Here is a 25,246-nt window from a genome sequence, read left to right on the forward strand (position 1 = left end):
ACTATAACTCCCAGCATCTCATCCTTTACAGGATATGCTATTAATGCCACCTCTGTGATTCTCACTTGCCAGGTGAATGGGAGCCCACCACTCCCTGCCCACCCTTATACAGGGTTAGCAAAATTGAACTTCCACAACTCCGAGGCCTCCTGGAGGGCGTCCTGCTGCTCCAAATGAGACGAAATTTGGACAGCGGCCACTTCAGATGATGTTAGTAAAAAAGTCGCCGATAGGTGGCGCTATAGAGAACCAGGTATATACCGTGACAGACCTGCATCAGGGTCAGATCTTAAGGTTGGCACGTTGTAGTTGACTGCGTTCAGTAGTGGAAAGCATGGTTTTGTGAATGGAGAGCCTTGTTGAAAACCAAGGGGGGCTTATTAAACATTTGTAGTGTGATTTGTAGAGCTACAGCGCCACCTATAGGCAACGGTTTTTACTATTTTTTTTTCCATAAATGGTGAGCGCAGTGGACCCCCAGAATGAATTTTACTGGTGGACCCTAGGGACCCCAGTTGGACACTAGTAGAGTCTGCGGTCCTCTGGATCATGCGGCTGTAAGGGCTTGTTCACACTAGTAGTATGGGTTACTCCATTACTGTAGCAGGAAAACGTAACCCACGGACCGTATGGAGCCCAGCGGTGCTGAAGGATCCCACCGACTACAATGGGGTCTGTTCAGTTTTGGCTTCCTGTCCGGTATTTTATAGGATGAATAGTGCTGCCGTTACTTCATCCTGTTTTTTAGTGGAGTTCAGAGACAGAACAAACTCTTCTACAGACTCTAACATGCGGCTGTATTACGGCTACGGTCACCACCAGGACGATACTTTACTCTGAAGGCCGTACTAATGGACGGTAAAAAATAATTCCCTGGTGTGAGCACCTCCGACCGGGCAGCAACCATGTCTAAAAGTGCTATACCTCACTACTACAGCGCTCACTGCTCCCCCTGCTGTCGGCGCTGTGTACCGTATGTGCAGGAACTGGGGGGCTGCAGCCGTCTCCCAATGGGAATTTTAGAGTGAGGTATAGCACTTGATTATATAGTTGCTGCCTGGACGGAGGTTCAGGGATAGGGAGGGCACAAAAAGAGGGCACTAGTACTACTGGGGCCACTTAGAGGGGGCACTATTACTATTAGGACAACTAAGAGAGGCAGTAATACTATTTGGACCACTACTGGGGCCACTGAGAGGGGGCACTATTACTACTGAGGCAACTAAAGAGAGCCCTATTACTAAAGCGCCCATTAAAGGCAGCAATAATATTACTGGGGCCACTAAAGGGGTATTATTACTACTGCAGACACTAAACGGGGACACTATTACTAATGAGCCCACTGAGAGGTGGCTCTATTTGTACTGGGACCACTAAAAAGGGGCACTATTACTATTGAGGCCACTAAAGGGGGCCTTATTATTACAGAGGCCAAAGAGAGGAGACATTGTTATTACAGAGGCCACTGAGAAGGGACACTATTACTACTGAGGCCTTTGAGCGGGGGCTCTGTTACTAATGTGGCCACTAAATGGGTCACTGTTACAACCGGGACCACTGAGAGGGGGCACTATTACTATTAGGACAAATGAGAAGGGGCACTATTACTACTGAGGCCACGAAGAGGAGGCACTGTTATACCTGGATTGCTGTATAGTGATCTATGGTCCATGGTCCCTGCAACGGCTTGACAGATATATAGCCTCCCCTAGTAACTGAGTGCTGCTGATAACCTGTTTTTGAGATAACTAGGGCCAGTGACAGCAGAATGTAAATGCCCCAATCGATGTTTGGGGGTCCTGCACTGCCTGCCGCTATAGGATCGTGGGTTGCCATGGCAGTCGGGGGCCCTGTGAATAGACCCAGACCTGCCATTGCAGACGACCTATCAAGCCATGTGGTGTGATCAGATCGCTGTATAATGTAATCTCATGGCATTACATCATACTGCAGGAGCGATTAAAGCATCACAAGTTCTTGTCTCCTCCGGGAGCTAAAAAAATAGTAAAAATTAGTTTTAAAAAGTTTTATTATTAAAAAAATAAAAGGTAATAAAGCTTTTTAACCCCTTCTCTTGCCATATTAATAATAAAAGAATTTAAGTAATGAAACAAAAAACATATTTGGTATTGCTGCGTCCATAAAAGTCTGATCTATCAAAGTAATGCATTATTTACCCCGCACAGTGAACGGTGTTGAAAAAAAACAGCAGAATTGCGCTTTTTTGGTCACCCTGTCTCCCAGAATAATTGTAACAAAAAGTAATTAAAAAGTCGTATGTAGTCTAACATGGTACTAGTAGAAACTGCAGGACGTCCCGCAAAGAATGAGCCCATGCACAACTATGGTGATGCAAAAATTAAAAAGTTACGGCAGCCAGAAAATAAGTTTGAAAAATTAAATATATTTGGAAAGAAATAAAAGTACCGACCCGTAGAATAAAGCCATCGTGTTATTTTTGTTGCAATGTGTACACGATGGAAACAAGACGCGCCAAAAGATGGCGGAATTTCAGTTTCTTTTCCATTTCACTCCACTTAGAACTGGTTTTAGGTTTTTCAGTCCATTATAGGGCACATTATATAGCACCATCCAAAGATACAACTCGTCCTGCAAACAACAAGCCCTCATACAGCTACGACCATGGATAAATAGAGCTATGATTTTTATAAGGGACAGGAAACATGGAAAATTGGGGGAAAAAAAGGCCATTGTCCTTAGCAGGTTAGTCACACCCCCTTTTTACCTTGGCTGGTATTTTTGGATGACAGAGGTCCCCTAATTATGGTGTCTGTACATCTTGATTGACAGACTGACATGGTTTGATCCAGGGGCGTAACTATAGAGGGTGCAGGGGATGCGGTTGCACCTGGGCCCAGGAGCCTTAGGGGGCCCAGAAGGCCTCTCTTCTCCATATAGGGAGCCCAGTAGTATGAATAAAGCATTATAGTTGGGGGCCCTGTTACAGGTTTTGCATTGGGGCCCGGGAGCTTCAAGTTAGGCCTCTGGTTTGATCACAATGTGCACTAATCCCCCCATAACCGTCTAATAGCACACTCATCTGTGCGCCTCCTCTACATGTTTGCGCTTTCTCCTGCGGTTTTGCCTCAGTGATCACTGACACAAATCCTGCTATTGATTCATTAAATGGAGCTACAATGGCAGATCCGCCACAGACACGGCGCCACACCCAGCAGCCTATGATGTATTCCGCTCACACACCGCTCGGGCCACCTTGAGGGTGAACTTGTCTGCGGCGCACATGTCACACCGTCCACATAACACACCAGAAAGTCCCTTTAAACCACAACGAAAGCTGATTGGTTGTTGTTTTCCATAGCCACGCCCCTTACTGACACCTTTCCAAGCAATTATTGGATAAGCCTCGTTGCGCCCCGCCCACTGTCAGGCATCTCGGGTTCCAACTAGCTGGGTATTCCCACAGCCACGCCTTTAGTTGGCAAAGTGATTCGCTTACTCTCCCTACGCCCCGCCTTTTTCCAAGCCGACCCGCCCGCTGATTGGCTGTCCCTCCAGCGTGTTGCAGGAAGCTCCCAGCTGATCTGCTATGGGAGACGGAAGTGTCGCCTGACTGGGGGTCTCCGTCTCTGGTGGGGTGTGTGCGCACCGCCGGGTGGAGTGCGATGAGAGTAGCGGCAGCGGCTCCGGGTGGATGATGGCCGCGGTTAAGAGTCACAGCCGGGTGGGGAAGAGAGAGGAGGAGAACGGGGGTCTGGACCGCTCCCTCCAGCAGATGATCTCAGCCATCGTGGACGAGAGGAACCGCCTCAACATCCGCCAGGAGATCAGCGGCCTGGGTGAGTGATGCTGCAGGGGGCTCCGGTCTGGGGGGCTCTGGTGGATCTAGGGGGTCGTGATCACATGATGGGTGAGAGTAATGAGACCTCTGTGCCAGGCTGCCATCAGGCTGCAAACCGCAGACGGAACCTCCCCCGTAATAACGACCGCCGCGAAACGACCGGATATTAAAGGGACCCCAAACCGTAAAAATATCTCTTAAAAAATGCATTTTTAGCCATTCGATTTGGTGTGTCGGGTGTGCTTCACCAGGACGCCGGCGCAAAACAACGGCGCCGCGTGCTTCACCAGGACGCCGGCGCAAAACAATGGCGCCGCTGAGAAACACGCTTGGATGTCTTGTCGTAACTCACGTCAGCAACAGGTCGCGCCACAAACTGGTGTTTACGGTTTCTTGTTTTCTCCTGCCCGCCTTAGGACCCGCTCATGCGTCTGCGTACCGCCGTTAGCGCATCCGTTGTAACTAACGGAAAACAGAGTTTCACCGTATTACGCCTTCCTTTTTCTCTGATGGCCGCGCTCACAATTCTGGCACAAAAAATTTAAAATTTACTATTCGTTTCTTGCGTTCAGCAGCGGATCGTTCGCCTGATCTCCCCTCTTGGATTTGATGGATCCGTTAATGTAGTTGTACCAGATTTGGGTGCCCCCCCCCCCCCCCCCCGAGGGTGGGATTGCTGGTACTTGTGGTACAGCCCTTGAACGGAAGTCTCTCTTTTTTTTTTTTGTCCCTCGTTAACTAGAATTAAAAAAAAAAATCTCATTATTGTACGGGATGCACAGCGCAGCCGGCAGCGCCGCGGGTCCGGGAATACAACCGCAACTGAACAGAAGCAAATGCAACAAAAAAATCTAAAATAAATGTTAAAAATCTAAATGTATGAAAAATGGAAAAAAAATTAAAAATGGGGGTGGGGGGGGGGGAGACTCTAGAAATATATAAAAATCCTAAGTGCAAACAGAAAAAAAAGCCAATGAAGTCCCAGGAGGCGAGGAAGAAGCAGTGACACATTCTTATCAGAACAGCGGAGTCAGGGGGGGAGGTAAGTCCTCTGACTCATGGGCAGCTCTGTCAGGGGGTGAGGTAAGTCCTCTGACTCATGGGCAGCTCTGTCAGGGGGTGAGGTAAGTCCTCTGACTCATGGGCAGCTCTGTCAGGGGGTGAGGTAAGCCCTCTGACTCATGGGCAGCTCTGTCAGGGGGGTCCTCTGACTCATGGGCAGCTCTGTCAGGGGGTGCGGTAAGTCCTCTGACTCATGGGCAGCTCTGTCAGGGGGTCCTCGGGGTCTTCTCTTCAGCCCTGATCCGCTCACCGGTGGGGCTTCGTTTTTTCTTTCTAAAATGAGGTCCATAATGTATTGGGGGACAGGGAGTTCTAGAATGGCTGCGGAATACAATGTATACACACATAGAGTCCTGTTTACTATCAGGCTGCTTTAATATCTTGTGTTATTATACAAAGTAACAGTTTTTCTGCCCTGTTGTTCCTGCTGAGTATATTTTCTGTCTAAGCAGGTGTGATGGACTCATGTTTCTCTAGCTTGTATTATCGCTACTTGTACAGTATTCTGTGTATCTCATGTGCGCTATATATATATATGTGCATTCTATATTTTTTAATATTGGTACCACCTTATTTTCTATTATGACTTTCCATAGTTTACATAATCTGGGGGTCTCCTCGGAGGGGGGAGGAGGGCTCTTATATTGCAATTCATTATTCTGTTTTCTTGCTGATGGTTTCCTATCTGTGAACAAAGTCCTTCTGATAACAAAAAAATCTCCTATTTTATTAACCAGTGCTGAGAGTCACCAGACTTATAGCCACAGATGTGATTGTTATAAGGAGATCGTCTTATAACGGTGCTGCACTATTATATGGTGAAGACCTTTAAAAGGGTTGCCTAGGGTAAAAAAAAAAACAAGCTTGGTTACTGTCTTCCAAACACAGCGCCACCCTTCTCAGTGGTTTATGTCTGGTATTACAGCTCGGCTCCCATTCACTTCGGTGGAGCTGATCTGCAGTACCACACACAACCCTATGGACATGGGTGGCGCTGTGCTTAAAAGAAAGCAGCCATGTTTTTCTAACTCTGCTCAACCCCTTTAATTGTAGTGTTCACCCCATATTTTGTTGAGCTGTAGACAGAAAAGTATTGATCAGCTACCATAGATATCACTTCATATATGTATGCAGAGAGGATAGCTATATGAACTCATTTAAAGGGCCACTAACCCTACAGCCGGCAGCTTGTACCGTAATAGTGCAGCCGAGATACACTGAAGATGTGTGATGTAAATTAGTGGTCATGGTGGTCAGGGTTGTTCTAGAACTTCTAGTCAACTTGTGATTAAGAACTCTACAGTTATCCTTTCTCCACCTTAAATGGCCGATAACAGGGAGTAATAGTGTGCAGTGGATGACCATGGTGGGACAGAGTCTGACAAAGTGGGAGCTATTCTTCTGTAGCAGCTCTCTGAGTGCTAGGGGAATATCTTCTATGAGGTCCACATGGCCTAAAAGTACAGAGCAAGTGGCTGTGCTATACTCGGGGAATGACCCCCTCAAACATTTAGGGGGGGGGGGGGGTAAGATGGTGACCCAGTTCTGGCTTATTGGCCAATAGAAATCACACGATCTTTGATAGAAGTTGCCGGCCGCTCCATCCCCTATTAATCCCCTGTGCTTAGTCAGGAAATCCTATTAACGTATTTTCCAATCACCTTTTTATCCTCCTTGTTGTAGCACTTAAAGGGGAAGTCCTTCTTTAAGAAAATCCAACAATGGGGAGGGAGAGGGGGAGTGTTGACCCCTTTAATGAAGTTTTGCTAAATCAAACTTTAAGATGCTTGTTGGCTGTTGCTGGTGCAGCGCTCCGTATCCGGGCCTTGTATCGCACAAGTAATCTCAGTTCCTCATTTATTGTGAGCTTCCTTCTCCTATTGATTATCTGAACCCGTCTGTTTACTCACTCCTGTCTATCTAAGCCATGGACGTTACACGACCGAGTGGCCGGCGGTTCTTGCCGCTGCGCTTCCCCTATATTTCAGAAGGTACTTTCATGTTTGGTCACTTTGGCTGCTGATGTAATTTACCGCAAATCTGTGATATTATAGTAGTGATTGAGATCATGGAACTGTAATGTTCACCACTGGGCACCATATTACATATAGAAGCATTATACTCCAGAGCTGCACTCGCTATTCTGCCAGTGGAGTCACTGTGTACATACATTACTTATCCTGTACTAGTCCTGAGTTACATCCTGTATTATACCCCAGAGCTGCACTCACTATTCTGCTGCTGGAGTCACTGTGTACATACATTACTTATCCTGTACTAGTCCTGAGTTACATCCTGTATTATACTGCAGAGCTGCACTCACTATTCTGCCAGTGGAGTCACTGTGTACATACATTACGCATCCTGTACTGCTCCTGAGTTACATCCTGTGTTATACTCCAGAGCTGCACTCACTATTCTGCTGGTGGAGTCACTGTGTACATACATTACTTATCCTGTACTGCTCCTGAGTTACATCCTGTATTATACTCCAGAGCTGCACTCACTATTCTGCTGGTGGAGTCACTGTGTACATACATTACTTATCCTGTACTGATCCTGAGTCACATCCTGTATTATACTCCAGAGCTGCGCTCACTATTCTGCTGGTGGGGTCACTGTGTACATTACTTATCCTGTATTATACCCCAGAGCTGCACTCACTATTCTGCTGGTGGAGTCACTGTGTACATACATTACTTATCCTGTACTGACCCTGAGTTACATCCTGTATTATACTCCAGAGCTGCGCTCACTATTCTATGAGTGGAGTCACTGTGTACATACATTACTTATCCTGTATTATACCCCAGAGCTGCACTCACTATTCTGCTGGTGGAGTCACTGTGTACATACATTACTTATCCTGTACTGACCCTGAGTTACATCCTGTATTATACTCCAGAGCTGCACTCACTATTCTATGAGTGGAGTCACTGTGTACATACATTACTTATCATGTACTGATCCTGAGTTACATCCTGTATTATACCCCAGAGCTGCACTCACTATTCTGCTGGTGGAGTCACTGTGTACATACATTACTTATCCTGTACTGACCCTGAGTTACATCCTGTATTATACTCCAGAGCTGCGCTCACTATTCTATGAGTGGAGTCACTGTGTACATACATTACTTATCCTGTATTATACCCCAGAGCTGCACTCACTATTCTGCTGGTGGAGTCACTGTGTACATACATTACTTATCCTGTACTGACCCTGAGTTACATCCTGTATTATACTCCAGAGCTGCACTCACTATTCTATGAGTGGAGTCACTGTGTACATACATTACTTATCCTGTACTGATCCTGAGTTACATCTTGTATTATACTCCAGAGCTGCACTCACTATTCTGCTGGTGGATTCACTATGTACATACATTACTTATCCTGTACTGCTCCTGAGTTACATCCTGTATTATACTCCAGAGCTGCACTCACTATTCTGCTGGTGGAGTCACTGTGTACATACATTACTTATCCTGTACTGATCCTGAGTTACATCCTGTATTATACTCCAGAGCTGCACTCACTATTCTGCTGGTGGAGTCACTGTGTACATACATTACTTATCCTGTACTGATCCTGAGTCACATCCTGTATTGTGCTCCAGAGCTGCACTCACTATTGGTTTGGACATCTATAGTCTCTGCACACATCTTGAGGTGTCCTCTACCATGTCCTCCTCCTATTTCCCCATCCTCCCTCTGAGGGGATCAGTTCTGCATCCCCTGTGTGTTTTGGTTCCTCCTTGTTAATGTGGCGCCGGTCTCCATTGTGTAATCAGCCGGTATTCACATGTTTCGCACTCGTGGTGTTCACTTCTGTATTGTCTCCCCTTCACAGCGTGCGGCTGAATGCCGCGATGGAGGAATGTCTCCCTGGGGTCACACAAGTCACAGGTAGCTTCCAAAGAGTTACATTGAGCATTCTGCAAACATGCGGGTGGGGCGAGGCTGTAGTCTGCTACACGATGGACGGTACTCCGCTGTCGCCGGCAGTCATGGAGCAGCAATGTGGGGCCGGGACTCTTGTCTTGCCAGGCACTTCTCAGAACTTGGTGCAACTCCGAACTCTCTGCAGTCAATATTAAGAGGGCGCGGTTATAAAGATATATCATGATATTCCTTGTTACAGAATGTCGGACTGAAAGCTATCGGCCGCCATACTGCTGGCATGACTGCATGTGGGGCAGGGATGGCACAATTCACCACCGCTGAGTAACCAGAGTACAACATAGTAGGGGTTGGGCAGTATTGTTTCTTCTTGAGGAGAGTGACGGCTGATGGGCAGTGCATCCTGGGAACCATGATATGCAAATTGGCTCTCATCCAGGCAGAAGGAAGCCATTTCTTTTATGCCAGAGTAGTTACTTACCTGTTGGTGGCATTACGGAAATAGTTTTTATGCTCCTGGAGGAGAGGTAATTTGCATAATATAGTGGGGGGGGGGGGTTGGCTTTGCCTTGTAATCGCTACTGCCATGCATCGTCATTTGTGGTACAACCTCTTATAGGCCTATTAAACAGCGTTCCTAGCTCCATTCGTTTGTCCGATTAACGGGCTGTGGGGAGGTGCCGCTGATCGCTCCATAAGCAGGCGCCGCTCCTCTCTTGGGAATCGTATTTTTTGATGTGGCACAAAATGCTATCCTCGTCAATGGCGCATCACACCGCTGTGCTGAACGATCGTAGCAGCACTATTTATCCCCGTACGAGCCAACCACTGGCACTAGTTACCACCATTTACAGCGACCGTCAGCTTACTGTAGTGTTGTTAAAGGGGTTGTAAACCATTTATAGCCTATCATCATTACAGGTCTTCAATAGTATTTCAGCATGGGTTTGTGGCCAGGGACCCCAACAGTCATCTATTCTCTGGGCTGGTGTGCCCCCCGCACTGAGCTGATTTCTGTAGGAAGTAGACGGCTCTGTTCCCATTGCAGTGGCCAGGCTTGGCATTACAGGTAGAGTTCCCATTGAAGAGAATGAGAATGTTGCCTGCAATACCAAGCCTGGCCACTGCAGTGGGAACAGAGTTGTGTCTTTCCTGCAGAAATCAGCTTGATGCACAAGCACAATGGCCTGAGCGAACAGGTGATCAGTGGGGGTTCCGTTTAATGGGCCCATGCTGCTCTACTATTGATGACCTATCCTGTGGATAGCCCATAAAATGGTTCATAACTAGAGAACCCCTTTAAAGGGCCCATGCTGGCCCTAGGTTAGACCGTATCCTGTGCAGAAAGTGGTAAGATAACATACCCACACCAGAACAGCGCAGGGAATAAATACTATACCAGAACCAAGCTCAGTACATAGATGCAGCAACAGAACTAAGCAGTTGTGTGGCTGGGGCGGTGATAGGCCGACAGCAGGAAATTGTAAGGGTGGGGTAGAAGAAGGAGGTGTTCTCATGTTACTCTACAAGACGCTGACGCACGGTGGAAGACCATCTGCCTTGGTGGACCTAAGTGTCTGCTCCCAGCCTACATCCACCCAAAAGTCCATCATCTACAGCCAGGCCATCAGATACAACCGGATCTGCTCCAACCCAACAGACAAAGGAACATCTATACCATCTTAAAAGGACATTTATAAATCAGGGCGACCATCCCACCTCAACTGATGACCAAATCGCCAGAGCCACCAGGATACCCAGAAATCACCAGAAGCACCAGGATACCCAGGAATCACCAGAGCCACCCGGATACCCGGCAATCACCAGAGCCCCCCCCCCCCCCCCCCCCCAGGATACCCGGCAATCACCAGCCAGAGCCCCCCCCCCCCCCCCGGATACCCAGCAATCAACTACTCCAATTCAAGGAGAAGGTAAGAAACAATCGTGTGCCTCTTGTAGTGACCTACAATCTGCAACTAGAGGTACTAAGGAAGACTGCAAAGAAACTCCACCATACCTACACAAGAATGACCGTCTGACAACCATATTCCCGGACCCTCCGCTTCTGTGTTACAGGCAACCTCCTAACTTGAGGAACTTTATAATCAGGAGTGCATTGTCCTCTGACACACAAAAAGGAACTTATCCCTGTAATGTAAGGAGCTGTAAGACCTGCTGACATGTACGGACCGCCGACAGGATACATAACCCCAACACACAGCAGGACTATAAGATCCCTGTAAGGTAAGGAGCTGTAAGACCTGCCGACATGTACGGACCGCAGACAGGATACATAACCCCAACACACAGCAGGACTATAAGATCCCAGGGACATTCACATGTTCCTCGTCCAATGTTGTGTACCTGATCCGGGGCAGTAAGTGTCCTGTTGGGGGCCTTTATGTCAGAGAAACAGGACAGAAACTGAAAGCAAGGATGAGATCTCATCGCCACGTGATTGAACACAGAAAGAGAGAATTCCCTGTGGCCGAACACTTCTCTAACCATGGACATGACATAGGAGATATGAGGGTTTTGATATTGAAGGGGGGTTTCAAGTCACAAAACCACAGAAGAATTTGGGAATATAAATTGATAACCTTTGACACGCTGAATACGGGGTTAAATTATTTCCCAGGATTTATGTGTGAATGGGAAGTGTGAGATATTTATTGCACAGATAAGACCCCCATCAACAGTAATTCAGGGACCATAAACTTTCACTCCCTTATCAGTATTTAGCTAAAAATGTTTGTGTATCTCTTATAATAATTCAAGCCTGCTGACCCCCCCCCCCCCCTCCAACAGTAATTTAGGGACCATAAAACTTTCACTCCGTTATCAGTGCCTAGACAAAAAAAGTTTGTTTGCTGTTGCAGAATTCCTTTTAAGTGCGAACCAATCACATCCATGTCTGTGCCTTGTCATAAGTATATATATATATATATATATATATATATATATATATATATATATATATATATATATATCCATGTCTGTGCCTTGTCATAAGTATGTATGTTAGAAGTGTGTATAAATATGCATGCCTCTTCAGATCCAATCCATAAGCCTGAAGAAGAACCCTGCGTTGGTTCGGAAGCTGGCTATTATTACATCATGTATTTTTGTTACCCACTACAAGGTCTCATATCTACAGGATTACGTGGTTTCTCTTGCTGGGAACAATCACATTGAATTCCGCGCAGCATGTCAGTTTCCGCGTGGCTTGTGCAGAGTCTGTACGGGAATACCGCGCCAATTACGCCCAGTGGGAACCCCGCCTGAGAGGATTTCCTAACCGGACGTCAGGAGCTCTAGGCTGAATGAGAGTCGTGTGACCCTGCTCGAGCGGAGAGTTCCCTGCGATCGTTGGCTCGGTCCTCGGTATGGCGCCATCTGTTGTGCATCAGCGTGCAGCGCATCCTCCGACGTTCTGGGGTTGTAGTGACGCATTGTATTACAATTCCATCGTGTTACGCTGTACATGGTGGTGGCCGCGCCGCTCATCAGATAATCTGCCATTCATTTCTGTTAACCCCGTCAGTACTGTAGGATGGGTGATGACAAATTATTCGCTCTTCGTTGTCGAGTCTAAGCATGGGATTACACAGATGTAGCAGAGCTGGGCTGGTCACTCAACTTTCCTACACTGATTCGTCATGGCCTAGAGTTCCCAAAGAAGACCTTGGTCAGGTGGGTGGCAGTTTCTCCTTGTGGAGACCAGCTAGGTGGGAGGAGACTTAAGTCCATGCAATGCCCCTCTGGGAAATTCAGTATGCAAATGAGGAGCTGTTCTAATTCCTCAGCGTTGCCACCTATTGGCTTAGAAATTGGCTTGTAGGAAAGCTACCTTCTAATAGTTGGAGCTGCTGGAGCACTGTAGCATCTAACATTTGGATGCTTAAAGGGATTGTCCCATATCTAGCTATTTTGCTGCAGACAGCACTGTACATTGTGCTGTGGCCCAGGTTGGTACTGCAGGCTGAATCCAATTTATATCAAGAGGACACCCTGCAGTACCAACCATGACCACAGAGCGATGTACAGAGCTGTCTGCCTCTGGCAGCAAAACGGCTAGAGGTGGGACAACCCCTTTAAAAGAAGACTTGTCATGTCCTTGTGTCAGCGAGGCCAGCTGCATAGCTTTTCAGTTATCACCCTGCTTGCTCCAATGATACATTTCTCTTTGTTCATGCTGACCCCCATTCCTTCATATTGGCTCTATTTAGTTTTGGCTCCCAGAACTGCAGATGTGTCAGTTGTTCGTCTGTGAATGGAGGGTGCTGGACGGAATGATCCCCGGGCCGCTCCACCTTCTTTTGCCGTGCGGTGAGCCTCCTGTGTACAAGCAGCAGAATGATCATTGCTGGGACACAAAGGTGCCCGACAGTAGTCTGGTGGAAAAGGACCCTTAGAGTCCCTACAGGGGAATGGGGCGGAGTATGAAAGGCCTCATTGGAGTCAGCGAAGCATGCAGCCAGCCTTGCTCACATGTCAGTTCCTGTTTTAAATAATGCCACCGTATACAGGGGGTGGACAAAAATATGGAAACGCCATGTGAAATGCATACCTTAAATTACGTGGGATTACAAATCCTATTTCAGTAAGACATGTAGAGACCGATTTTTAAGTGGAGGTAATGTGACAGAGAAGGGAGCATCTGCCCCGGCAACAAGGTTCCATTGGTCAGGGGTTTAAGCCACTTAGCTGCTGTTACCACCCAGAGCAGGGCAAGAGGTGAAGTAAACATAAATTTAGCAGGGAAGCTCTCAGCCCAGCAGGGGTCAAAAGGACAGATCAGTGCTAATGATTAAAATCCCATGCATTTCGTGTTTCCATATTTTTGTCCATCCCATGTAGTGCTTACATTACAAGAACCATGCCCTATTAATGGCGCCATATAGTTTCCAAATAATATTACTGGACCCCATTCGGTCTAAGCTGTGCAATTTGCACCGATTTGATGTTCGTTCACCGGGGTAGTGCCAAGTTATAAAGGTACCCCCTAGCATAGTTGGTAACTTTACGATCGGTGAGGCTTTGACTACTGCGACTCCCGCCGATCCCAAGAATGGATCTGGTTGGTTCCGAGTGCCTAGAACAGAAGTCCTACAGATGCCATCCCTATATTGGGCATGGGCACAATCCCCAGTAGTGCGGTATCTGGTGCCGCCTGCAGTATTGCGCCATTCTCTGATGCCTATGAAGGTTGCCATGGTTTGGCTACTAAATCATTTACATTTACTCCCATAATGACTTCTTGGAGGATACAACAAGTGCATCCTGGGATAGCGGGGTTTATAGACGCTCGGACCCGTTGGCAGTATCTCGGCACCTGTTGACTGTTAATACGGACATGAAAGTAAAGCGGAGACATTTGTCGCCGCACCTGTTCGCTGTTCTGCTCGCCGAGGACGATTAATTTGTTGCTTTTCATAGTGATGAGTCATAAAGCGAGATTGAATCTTAATGAAACATCTGCTGCAAAATGAGAAAGCGGCTCACATGTAATGAGGTGCGTTGTCCTGGCGGCGGGCGCTCCTAGCTGAGCTGTACTGGATGACCGTGGCTTATAGCTTCATATGGGGCTCTGGTCATGTGATCTGGTAGCCACGGCCGGCGGCGGGCGCTCCTAGCTGAGCTGTACTGGATCACCGCAGCTTATAGCTTCATATGGGGCTCCGGTCATGTGATCTGATGACCGCGGCGCTGAATCCGTATGCTGAAAGTGAAAAATCTTCAGGCAAGAACGTTCCGTTACTAGAAGTAACATCGGAGAAAAAGGGCCATGTATTGTGGAGAACCGACCCTTGTAGTGAGGCTCTAGGACCCTGTTGTACCGCCTCTAGCTTGGATACAAGATGTGATACGGGCGGGCATGGAGGCTCTAGTACCCTGTTGTACCGCCTCTAGCTTGGATACAAGATGTGATACAGGTGGACATGGAGGCTCTAGTACCCTGTTGTACCGCCTCTAGCTTGGATACAAGATGTGATACGGGCGGGCATGGAGGCTCTAGTACCCTGTTGTACCGCCTCTAGCTTGGATACACGATGCGATACAGGAGGACATGCAGGCTCTAGCACCCTACTGTACCGCCTCCAGCTTGGATACAAGATGTAATACTGGGAGGCATGAAGGCTCTAGTACCCTGTTGTACCGCCTCTTAGCTTGGATACAAGATGTGATACGGTGGGCATGGAGGCTCTAGTACCTTGTTGTACCGCCTCTAGCTTGGATACAAGATGTGATACAGGCAGGCATGGAGGCTCTAGTACCCTGTTGTACCGCCTCTAGCTTGGTTACAAGGTGTGATACGGGGGCATGGAGGCTCTAGTACCCTGTTGTACTGCCTCTAGCTTGGATACAAGATGTGATATGGGGGGGGGGGCATGGAGTCTCTAGTACCCTGTTGTACCGCCTCTAGCTTGGATACAAGATGTGATACAAGCAGGCATGGAGGCTCTAGTACCCTGTTGTACCGCCTCTAGCTTGGATACAAGATGTGATACAAGCAGGCATGGAGGCTCTAGTACCCTGTTGTACCGCCTCTAGCTTGGATACAAGATGTGATACGGGGGGCATGGAGGCTCTAGTACCCTGTTGTACCGCCTCTAGTTTGGATACAAGATGTGATACAGGAGGACATGGAGGCTCTAGTACCCTGTTGTACCGCCTCTAGCTTGGATACAAGATGTGATACAAGCAGGCATGGAGGTTCTAGTACCCTGCTGTACTACCTCTAGCTTGGATACAAGATGTGATGCAAGCAGGCATGGAGGCTCTAGTACCCTGTTGTACCGCCTCTAGCTTGGATACAAGATGTGATACAGGCGGGCATGGAGGCTCTAGTACCCTGTTGTACCGCCTCTAGTTTGGATACAAGATGTGATACAGGAGGACATGGAGGCTCTAGTACCCTGTTGTACCGCCTCTAGCTTGGATACAAGATGTGATACAAGCAGGCATGGAGGTTCTAGTACCCTGCTGTACTACCTCTAGCTTGGATACAAGATGTGATACAAGCAGGCATGGAGGCTCTAGTACCCTGTTGTACCGCCTCTAGCTTGGATACAAGATGTGATACAAGCAGGCATGGAGGTTCTAGTACCCTGTTGTACCGCCTCTAGCTTGGATACAAGATGTGATACGGGGGGCATGGAGGCTCTAGTACCCTGTTGTACCGCCTCTAGCTTGGATACAAGATGTGATACAAGCAGGCATGGAGGCTCTAGTACCCTGTTGTACCGCCTCTAGCTTGGATACAAGATGTGATACGGGGAGCATGGAGGCTCTAGTACCCTGTTGTACCACCTCTAGCTTGGATACAAGATGTGATACAGGCAGGCATGGAGGCTCTAGTACCCTGTTGTACCGCCTCTAGCTTGGATACAAGGTGTGATACAGCTTGCCACAGTTTTGCTAATGCGCTTCTGCTCGTGTGAGGGGGCCCTTGGTCGCTCTCATCATCTTATAAACTTCTAGGAATACACGGGACTATTAATAACACATGACTGGCATGTACTACTCATGTATCGGCCGTGACCTGTGATCCCCCGTGTTTCTATTACTGACCGAGTGCGATGCAGCATGTGGTGAGAAGCCATGACTCCAGCATTAAAGGAACATTAACACATACATACATACGTGTGTGTGTGTATATATATATATATATATATATATATATATATATATATATATATATATATATATATATATATTAGTGTGTGTGTGTGTGTGTGTGTGTGTGTGTGTGTGTGTGTGTGTATATAATAAATTTGTTCTTTGTGAGTGTGACACTGACTACTTTGACTGTCCACTTTATTAGAGCCCCCGGCCCGCTCACGATTGGCGCCCCCTGTATGGTAATCCTCCCCGTGACCCCGGAGCGCGGCATAAAGTAACTTGAGAAGTTTTCCGCTAATGAGTTTCAGTGTGAATCCACATTAGATGGGAAAATCCAGCGATCGGAGCGACTTCCAGCGAGGCCGGTCATCGGTGCTAGACTAGCCGGAGTCTCAGTGCCGACTGCGGGGAGGTTTTCTCAAGTAACAGTGTGGAGAGTATACCAAGAATGGCGCGATCGAGGAAAGACATCCAGTGAGAGGGGATCCTGTGGACTTGTTATGGTAGGGGTCAGAGGAGGATGTCAAGACTCAATCTCCTGAACAGCCTCTGCTGCAGCTAAGGTGTCTGAATGCACAGCTCGCTATTCCTTCGCACTGATGGACTATACCAGCAGGGGATCGGTTTTAGCGCCATTGTGTCTAAGAGCCCTTCTACGTGGGATGACCTGTCGGGAAATCAAAACTGTACAGTAGATACCTGTTGCAGTGTGGCAGGCAAGCACCACCATTGTGCGGTAGGAGGCCACGGACCAATAGGGCGGCACTGGAGAGAGGACAGCCACAGAGCGGAGAGACGGTCCTGACAGATCTAGGATGGCACTAGCTGAAGAGACGAGGACTAACAAAGAGTTGGGGCCCTTTTAAACGGGATGACCCGTCGGGCTCAGGTGCCTGAGAGGACGTCCCCGCAGCGACCGGGGTCATTGTGCGGCTGCGTAAACAGGCGGTCATTAATTATTGGCTCGTGTTAAAGGGCTCTTAGAGAAGCAGAAAAGCGTCTCCACTGTTAAAAGAGAGCAAAACTTGTGTCACTGAGCAGCAGAAAAACCTCTCCTGTCAGATGGATCCGGATTTCTGTTGCTGCTGGGAGGTCAGAATTTGGCGCAAGCAGCATGAATCGCTGACCCCTTCCTGTCAGCCAATCAGAACATGTCAGCACCGCCATCTAATCTGCAGTAACTACAAGAAGCTTCCTGTCCGCAGGGGCCGATTATTCTATTGCTGCAGTTCTGAAGGCCAAAGGAGTCCAACGCCCTACTAGATGGGGGTCTGTAATGAAGGGGTCCTTCAGCGTGCGTTAGACCAGGTTAACATCTGCATTCAGGGGTTCCGTCACAGATCTGGCGCAAAATACCAGAAGGAATAGCGCCACACGCAGCACTTTGGTCTCTGCTCAGCTGCCCTGCATTAGAAGTCAATGGAGGCTGTTCAGTTCCATCATAAGACGGACGCTTTCGGCAGGGGATTCCCATTTCCTGCTCCCCGGACACAGATACCGTGGGCCTCCATCTTCAGTACTGAGCTGGTTACCCGTAGCAACCAATCACTGCGCCATTCTGTAAGCTGCTCCCTGAGTGGTTGCTGTGGGCAACAAGGTGGCTTTGAGGCCTACTCACCCCTCAGGCCTGCCCCCTGCGGCGGCCAGTGACGGCTGCGGGGTCAGCTCATCTTGGCTTTGGCAGTGATTACGGTCCGTATACTGCTCTGTGGAGTGTCTTGGCGGTATGTAGCGCAGTTACCAAGAAGCAGATGACTTCTATGGGGCTGGCAGCCATTAGAGCAGTAAGGGTGTGCCGAGAAGAGAAGATAACTGTATGGATGGTGGGGGTCCGACCGCTGGGACCACCACTGATCCTGAGAATGGGGGTCTAGTTGGTCCCCTAGTGACGGCACCGCAGATTACAGAAGTGTTTGAACTGGTCAATCTACGGCGCTGTGTTTTTGCGGATGGTCGTTGGGTATTTGCGTGTGCGAGTGCCTCCTCTACTGTGCTTTACGCGCAAGCAAAAAACGCTCAACAATGGAGGCCTATTAGTTTAATGCATCAGTCTGGTCTCTTTACCTGCTTGGAAAATGGAGCATGCTGTGTATTTTGGCGCGCGACTGAAATGCGTGCGCACGTGAACGAAGGCGGTGGAATCAATGGGTTATACTCTCTGTATACTGCGTGCACAGATACGGCCATGTGACTCTGGAGGCTACATTCACACGCGGTGGAAATGCTGCAGATCTTCCGTAGCGGATTTTGACGGGACACAGGTTGCAGGTCCGCAGCGCATTTCGGCCGGCCGCTCTTCTCACCTCACAATCTGCAACTCCTCACTGCAGCGCACAGAGCAGCCCTCAGCCGGTGGGCGCAGCGCTGAGTCGCAGTCGCTGGATGGGGGGGGGGGGGCGGCTCTGTGCGCTGCAGTGAGGTGCTGATGATTGGGAGGCGACAGGAGCGGCCGCACCAATGCAATTTTTGACTCTGTTTTTGATGCAGAGATGCTGCGGCTTTTGACACGGAATTGCCTGCAGGTTTCTGCCATTTTCATTTCGCCTCTGCACTCTAGCCGGGTGAATTTTGGTGCAGAATCTTCTGCAAGAACTGAAATCCTCAACTTTCTTGTGTTATTCCTCCCATGTGAAAGAGCCCACAGAGGTTGTAGCCCCAGTGAGGTGTACCCCCGTTTACAGGATAGGAGATAAATGTCCGATCGCTGGGAGTCAAACTGCTGGTTCTATAGGGGTCCAGGATCGGCGTCCTCTTATGCCGTGAACTGAATTAAGGATGCGGCATGGGACGAGCGACAAGGGGGATAGGAACGGGTTAAAAGAGAAGCGAGCGAAGGTGGGCGGAGCTAGGACAGGAAAAGGAAAAGGGGAGAAGAAGGAAGTGGAGCTCAGTGCAGCGGTGAACAGCGTGGAAGAAGGAGCTAAGAAGAGAAGCACCCACCCGCCCGCCCCGAGGCAGGGTGAGGAAGATGAGCGACGTCGAAGTTAATTGTTTTTCAGTTCGGGTCAAGGTTTTTCTGTTTTTGTTTTTCTCGGAAGTTGTCACAGCTACGTTAGGCCTGGAGTTTTTTCCATGCTGGAGAAGGAGAGTCGAGGAAGGTTAGCAGCCAAGGACCTGGGCTCACGAATTTCCTCGGGACTATTGTGGACTCGAAGTTGGACGTTTTACGGCATGGAAAAGGTTTTTTCTCATAAAAGGTTTTCTTAATTGAATAAAGTTTTGATAAGCGTTGGTTTAATAAAGCTGTGGCCTACCCCACAATTTTACCCAACAGAAGGGCTAATGGTTATTTTAGTTATGTTAGTTAAGTAAGCGAGCATAGAGTTAAGGTTATTTGTCGCTGGTCCTGAATACCCCAATAGACGGTGGTGCCTATGTATGACTACCATTCCATTGACTTCTATGGGACTAAGGAAGATTGCTGAGCGCATCGATCTTCGCTTGTCCTACAGTGATCTACATTTATAAGCTTACAGTATCCATTCTGTAACCCTTGAATGTGTGATCCAAGATGGCGGCAAAAAAAGAAACCGCTTCGGTCCGGTGTCGCCAGTAGAGTAAAATGTGATTGTTCCCAGCAAGTGAAACCAGATAATCCTGTAGATATGAGACCTTTTAATGGCTAACAGAAATGCATGATGTAATGGCGAGCTTTCCAACCTACTTGGGGTTCTTCCTCAGGCTTATGGAAGAGGTCCAAAGAAGTATGTATGTATGTATATGTAAGTGTGTATGTATGTATATATATGTGTGTATGTATGTATGTGTATATGTATGTGTGTATGTATGTATGGATATGTATGTGTGTATGTATGTGTATAGATACAGACATGGTGTGAATAATTTGCACTTAAAATCATACCAGAACAGCATGAGTAGAGGAGTAAATAATGGGTCCACTGACGAGGGACGTGACGGCTCTCTGGTCTCTGAATTGGTGTTAGGGGGTCACCAGGCCAGCGTGTTATCTGTGCTATAGATTTCTTCAGTGATGCATGAAGCCTTTTGCAAAGTTCGTTATAACTTGTACTTCCAAATTCTTCTATGACCTTGAGATATAAAGTTGTCTTATAGTAACTCTCATATGTTCTATGTTGTGTCCGTAACTAGAAAATCACTCGGCTGCAGGTTATTGGGTCTTTCTTTAATCGTGTGGCGATGAGATCTCATCCTCGCTCTCAGTTTTGTCCTGTTTCCCCGATATAAAGCCCCCCAACAGGACATTTACTGCACATGATCAGGTACACAACATTGGACGAGGAACATGTGAATGTCCCGGGATCTTATAGTCCTGCTGTGTGTTGGGGATCTGTATCCTGTCGGCGGTCCGTACATGTCAGCAGGTCTTACAGCTCCTTACATTACAGGGATCTTATAGTCCTGCTGTGTGTTGGGGTTATGTATCCTGTCTGCAGTCAGTACATGTCAGCAGGTCTTACAGCTCCTTACATTGCAGGGATGAGTTCCTTTTTGTGTGTCAGAGGGCAATGGACTCCTGATTATTAAGTTCCTGTAGGTTGCCTGTAACACAGAAGTGGAGGGTCTGGGAATATGGTGGTCAGACGGTCCTCCTTGTGTAGGTATGGTGGAGTTTCTTTGCGGTTTTCCTTAGTATCTCCAGCGGTGAATTGTAGGTCACTACTAGAGACACACGATCATTTCTTTTCTTCGCTGCGTATCACAGTGGTGGATTCCTGGGTATCCGGGTGGCTCTGGTGATTGCTGGGTATCCGGGGTGGCTCTGGTGATTGCTGGGTATCCGGGGTGGCTCTGGTGATTGCTGGGTATCCGGGGTGGCTCTGGTGATTGCTGGGTATCCGGGGTGGCTCTGGTGATTGCTGGGTATCCGGGGTGGCTCTGGTGATTGCTGGGTATCCGGGGTGGCTCTGGTGATTGCTGGGTATCCGGGGTGGCTCTGGTGATTGCTGGGTATCCGAGGTGGCTCTGGTGATTGCTGGGTATCCGGGGTGGCTCTGGTGATTGCTGGGTATCCGGGGTGGCTCTGGTGATTGCTGGGTATCCGGGGTGGCTCTGGTGATTGCTGGGTATCCGAGGTGGCTCTGGTGATTGCTGGGTATCCGGGGTGGCTCTGGTGATTGCTGGGTATCCGGGGTGGCTCTGGTGATTGCTGGGTATCCGGGGTGGCTCTGGTGATTGCTGGGTATCCGGGGTGGCTCTGGTGATTGCTGGGTATCCGAGGTGGCTCTGGTGATTGCTGGGTATCCGGGGTGGCTCTGGTGATTGCTGGGTATCCGGGGTGGCTCTGGTGATTGCTGGGTATCCGGGGTGGCTCTGGTGATTGCTGGGTATCCGGGGTGGCTCTGGTGATTGCTGGGTATCCGGGGTGGCTCTGGTGATTTGCTGGGTATCCGGGGTGGCTCTGGTGATTTGCTGGGTATCCGGGGTGGCTCTGGTGATTTGCTGGGTATCCGGGGTGGCTCTGGTGATTTGCTGGGTATCCGGGGTGGCTCTGGTGATTTGCTGGGTATCCGGGGTGGCTCTGGTGATTTGCTGGGTATCCGGGGTGGCTCTGGTGATTTGCTGGGTATCCGGGGTGGCTCTGGTGATTTGCTGGGTATCCGGGGTGGCTCTGGTGATTTGCTGGGTATCCGGGGTGGCTCTGGTGATTTGCTGGGTATCCGGGGTGGCTCTGGTGATTTGCTGGGTATCCGGGGTGGCTCTGGTGATTTGCTGGGTATCCGGGGTGGCTCTGGTGATTTGCTGGGTATCCGGGGTGGCTCTGGTGATTTGGTCATCAGTTGAGGTGGGATGGTAGCCCTGATTTATAAATGTCCTTTTCATATGGTATAGATGTTCCTCTGTCTGTCGGGTTGGAGCAGATCCGGTTGTATCTGATGGCCTGGCTGTAGATGATGGACTTTTTGATGTGTTTAGGATGGTAACTGCCCCATCTGAGGTATGTGGGCCGATCAATCGGTTTTCAGTACAGGGATCTCTGTATTGAACTGTTTGAAATTTTTATGGTGTCCAAAAAGTTGATTTCTGTATACGAGTAGCTTAATGTCAGGTGTATGGTGGGGGGGATGCATTGAATCTTCATGGTATTTTATTAGTTCTTGTTCGGTGTGGGTCCAGATGATTATGATGTCATCAATGTAACAGAAGTAGGAGAATGGTTTGCTGGGGCAGGAGGCCAGAAAGTCACTCTCCGGTTTTGCCATGAAAAGTTTGTCATATTGCGGTGCCATTTTACTGCCCGGTGGTGTCGGTGAGTTGTAGGAATATCTCTTTGCCAAGAGAGAAATAATTGTGAGGATGAATCTTGTGAGTTGTAGCGCTGCGTCAGAGGCGACCCCATTGGCCTCAAGCTGTGCCTGGCAGGCGGTCAGTCCATCCTCGTGTGGGATGTTTGAGTACAAGGATTCCACATCCATAGTGGCCAGGATGGCGCCATTAGGGAGGGGACCTATGGTTGACAGTTTGTTCAGTAGGTCCGTGGTGTCCTGCAAGTATCTGGTTGTGTTTCTCACCAGTGGTTTGAGGATGCCTTCCACCCATCCTGAGATTCCTTCAGCGAGGGTACCACACCTGAGATAGTTGGCCTCCCTGGGTTGCCAGCTTTGTGTAGTTTGGGAAGCATGTAGAATGTTCCAACCCTGGGGTTCTCCGGTATCAAGTCCCAAAATTGTGTGGAATCCACTGATGCACCTTCTAAATCACCTCATGTTTTTTACGTTGGGTCTTGGTCTAGTTTTGAACAAACTGTAATGCCGGCTTTGACCTCTTTAAATCTCATTCACTTTGCTTGTTCTGTAATACGCTGCAGATCCACGGTGGAAAATCCATATCGCATCATGCGTGAACAAACCCTCAGTTGTGTGCCGGGGGGTTCTGAAAAACTGCTGCATGTAAACAGGCATGATGTGAGACAAAAAAACATGGCTTATTTCAGAAACAGCGCCACTCTTGTGCAGGGACTGTGTGCGGTATTACAACCTTCAAATGATACCACACACAATCAATGCACAAGAATAGCGCTGATTCTGGAAGAAATCGGCCATGTTTTTGTCATCTCAAACAACCCCCTTTTTAAAGTGACCCTCTGGTCCTGGATGAACAAAGATGGCCGCACACTGTAAAATTATCGTGCAAACTGCTGGAGTGACTTGCACAATAATTGTGCCGTGTAAAACTGCTTTAGACACTGCATGGTGCTTTGATTGGTCAGTGCTGCCCATGTGAGCAGTGCTGGCCAATCAGAGCAGTAGGGAGTGTCTTAGACTACTAATACATACTAATACACAGGGTGACTCGTGGTCAGAAGTGGTGTGGCCATCTTTCTTTGTCCAGAACTGCAGGGTCACATTTAGTAACTCTCCCTTGCTGTCCTCTTTGTCGCTTGTGGTATACAGTCCCTTTTGTCCTTGCTGTAACCGTTCTCTCAGCTCGCCATGCACCGATTCCTGCTGATCCATAGGCTTATACACAGCAGCCAATGTAAGCAGGAGAGGGGAGGAGCCTAGACAGGAAGAGAACAGCAGCCTGGGTCGATGACATCATCAGAAGTGAGACAGGAGGTGGATTTCAGACTACAGACCATTCCATAACCGTGCAGAGGAGCTGCAGTCCCTGCTGTGCTCTGATGCAGCAGAGCTAGGAAGCGGCGGAGGCTGGAGGAGGCACGTAGCAGGTGAGCAGCACCCACAAGCCATGGCCGGTGAGGGATTAGACATCTGCTGCACCTTGGCTTTAATTGCACATTCTGAATCCGCAGGACCTTGTGGTGATCTTTGCAGCAGCCGGCTCCTTCTTCTTTGCAGTCTTGCTTGGGGACATATAAGAGCAGCGCTCTGTGGGTGTTCACTGTGCAGAATGCAGGTGGCGAGCCTGGTCTGCCCTCTCCCTCCCCCCCCCCCCCCCCCTCTCGCAGATCACAACACCCAGCCCCCTTCCGTCTTGCAGATCTCAGCTCCCAACTTTCAGACCTCCTCCCCTTCCTCCTCCCCTCCAGCTGGGTGTTCACTGCAGCCGCCCCTATAGTCCTGCATCACATGAGACGCGGGGCACGTGCAGCAGCACAGACATGTTGGAGAATGAGCAGACAATATAATGGGGGCGTCCGGACCGTCCATCCATGTCCAGGAACACAAGGCGTGCCGGATTGTAACACGCCTGCTGCCTTGTTGCCATAAGTAGTGGCCAGTATTTGGTAGCCGCTGATCCTCTGCCGAACCAAACATGCAAGCCAGCCGGTGAGTCACTGAGACTTGGGCAACTTCCCTATTATGGAGCAGATGGAGGGTTTCACAGGAACCAAACTAGTGCCAAGTGATGCCAAGCCTCAGCGGCATACGTACGCCACCCTCCTCCAATAACCCGTTGTCTAATACTGGATGTCTGATATTATATAGATGGATATACACGTTGTCAAATACAATTCCCCCCCCCCCCCCCCCCTTAGAAGTTGTGGGAAAGGAACTTTCTCTGTGATTGTAACGGGGATGGAAGTGATGACAAGATCAGAGCAAGAGGAGACCCGACCCCTTATAGGGAGGCTCTAGTGCCCTGTTGTACCGCCTCTAGCTTGGATACAAGATGTGATACAGGAGGGCATGGAGGCTCTAGTGCCCTGTTGTACCGCCTCTAGCTTGGATACAAGATGTGATACGGGAGGCATGGAGGCTCTAGTACCCTGCTGTACCGCCTCTAGCTTGGATACAAGATGTGATACGGGAGGCATGGAGGCTCTAGTACCCTGCTGTACCGCCTCTAGCTTGGATACAAGATGTGATACGGGAGGCATGGAGGCTCTAGTACCCTGTTGTACCGCCTCTAGCTTGGATACAAGATGTGATACTGGCGGGCATGGAGGGTTT

General features: G+C 48.8%; 1 protein-coding gene across 4 annotated transcripts in view; it reads left to right on the forward strand.

The window, feature by feature from the left end:
- The first annotated feature begins 3,537 nt into the window (after positions 1-3,537).
- The window catches only part of KIAA0930 (KIAA0930 ortholog), a 52,092-nt gene continuing 30,383 nt past the window's right edge, over positions 3,538-25,246 (forward strand). The window contains exon 1 of one of the 4 annotated variants that reach the window (XM_066590178.1): positions 3,538-3,818. In XM_066590178.1, the coding sequence (XP_066446275.1) occupies positions 3,674-3,818 (145 nt within the window). In that variant the 5' untranslated portion in view covers positions 3,538-3,673. Of the gene's footprint in view, positions 3,819-19,195; positions 19,590-23,821; positions 24,061-24,447; positions 24,623-25,246 lie in introns of those variants that run through there. The other 3 variants (XM_066590179.1, XM_066590181.1, XM_066590180.1) reach the window with 3 other exon arrangements.

This window comes from Eleutherodactylus coqui, chromosome 2 (genome assembly GCF_035609145.1).
Source record: "Eleutherodactylus coqui strain aEleCoq1 chromosome 2, aEleCoq1.hap1, whole genome shotgun sequence".
NCBI classification, from domain to species: Eukaryota; Metazoa; Chordata; class Amphibia; order Anura; family Eleutherodactylidae; genus Eleutherodactylus; species Eleutherodactylus coqui.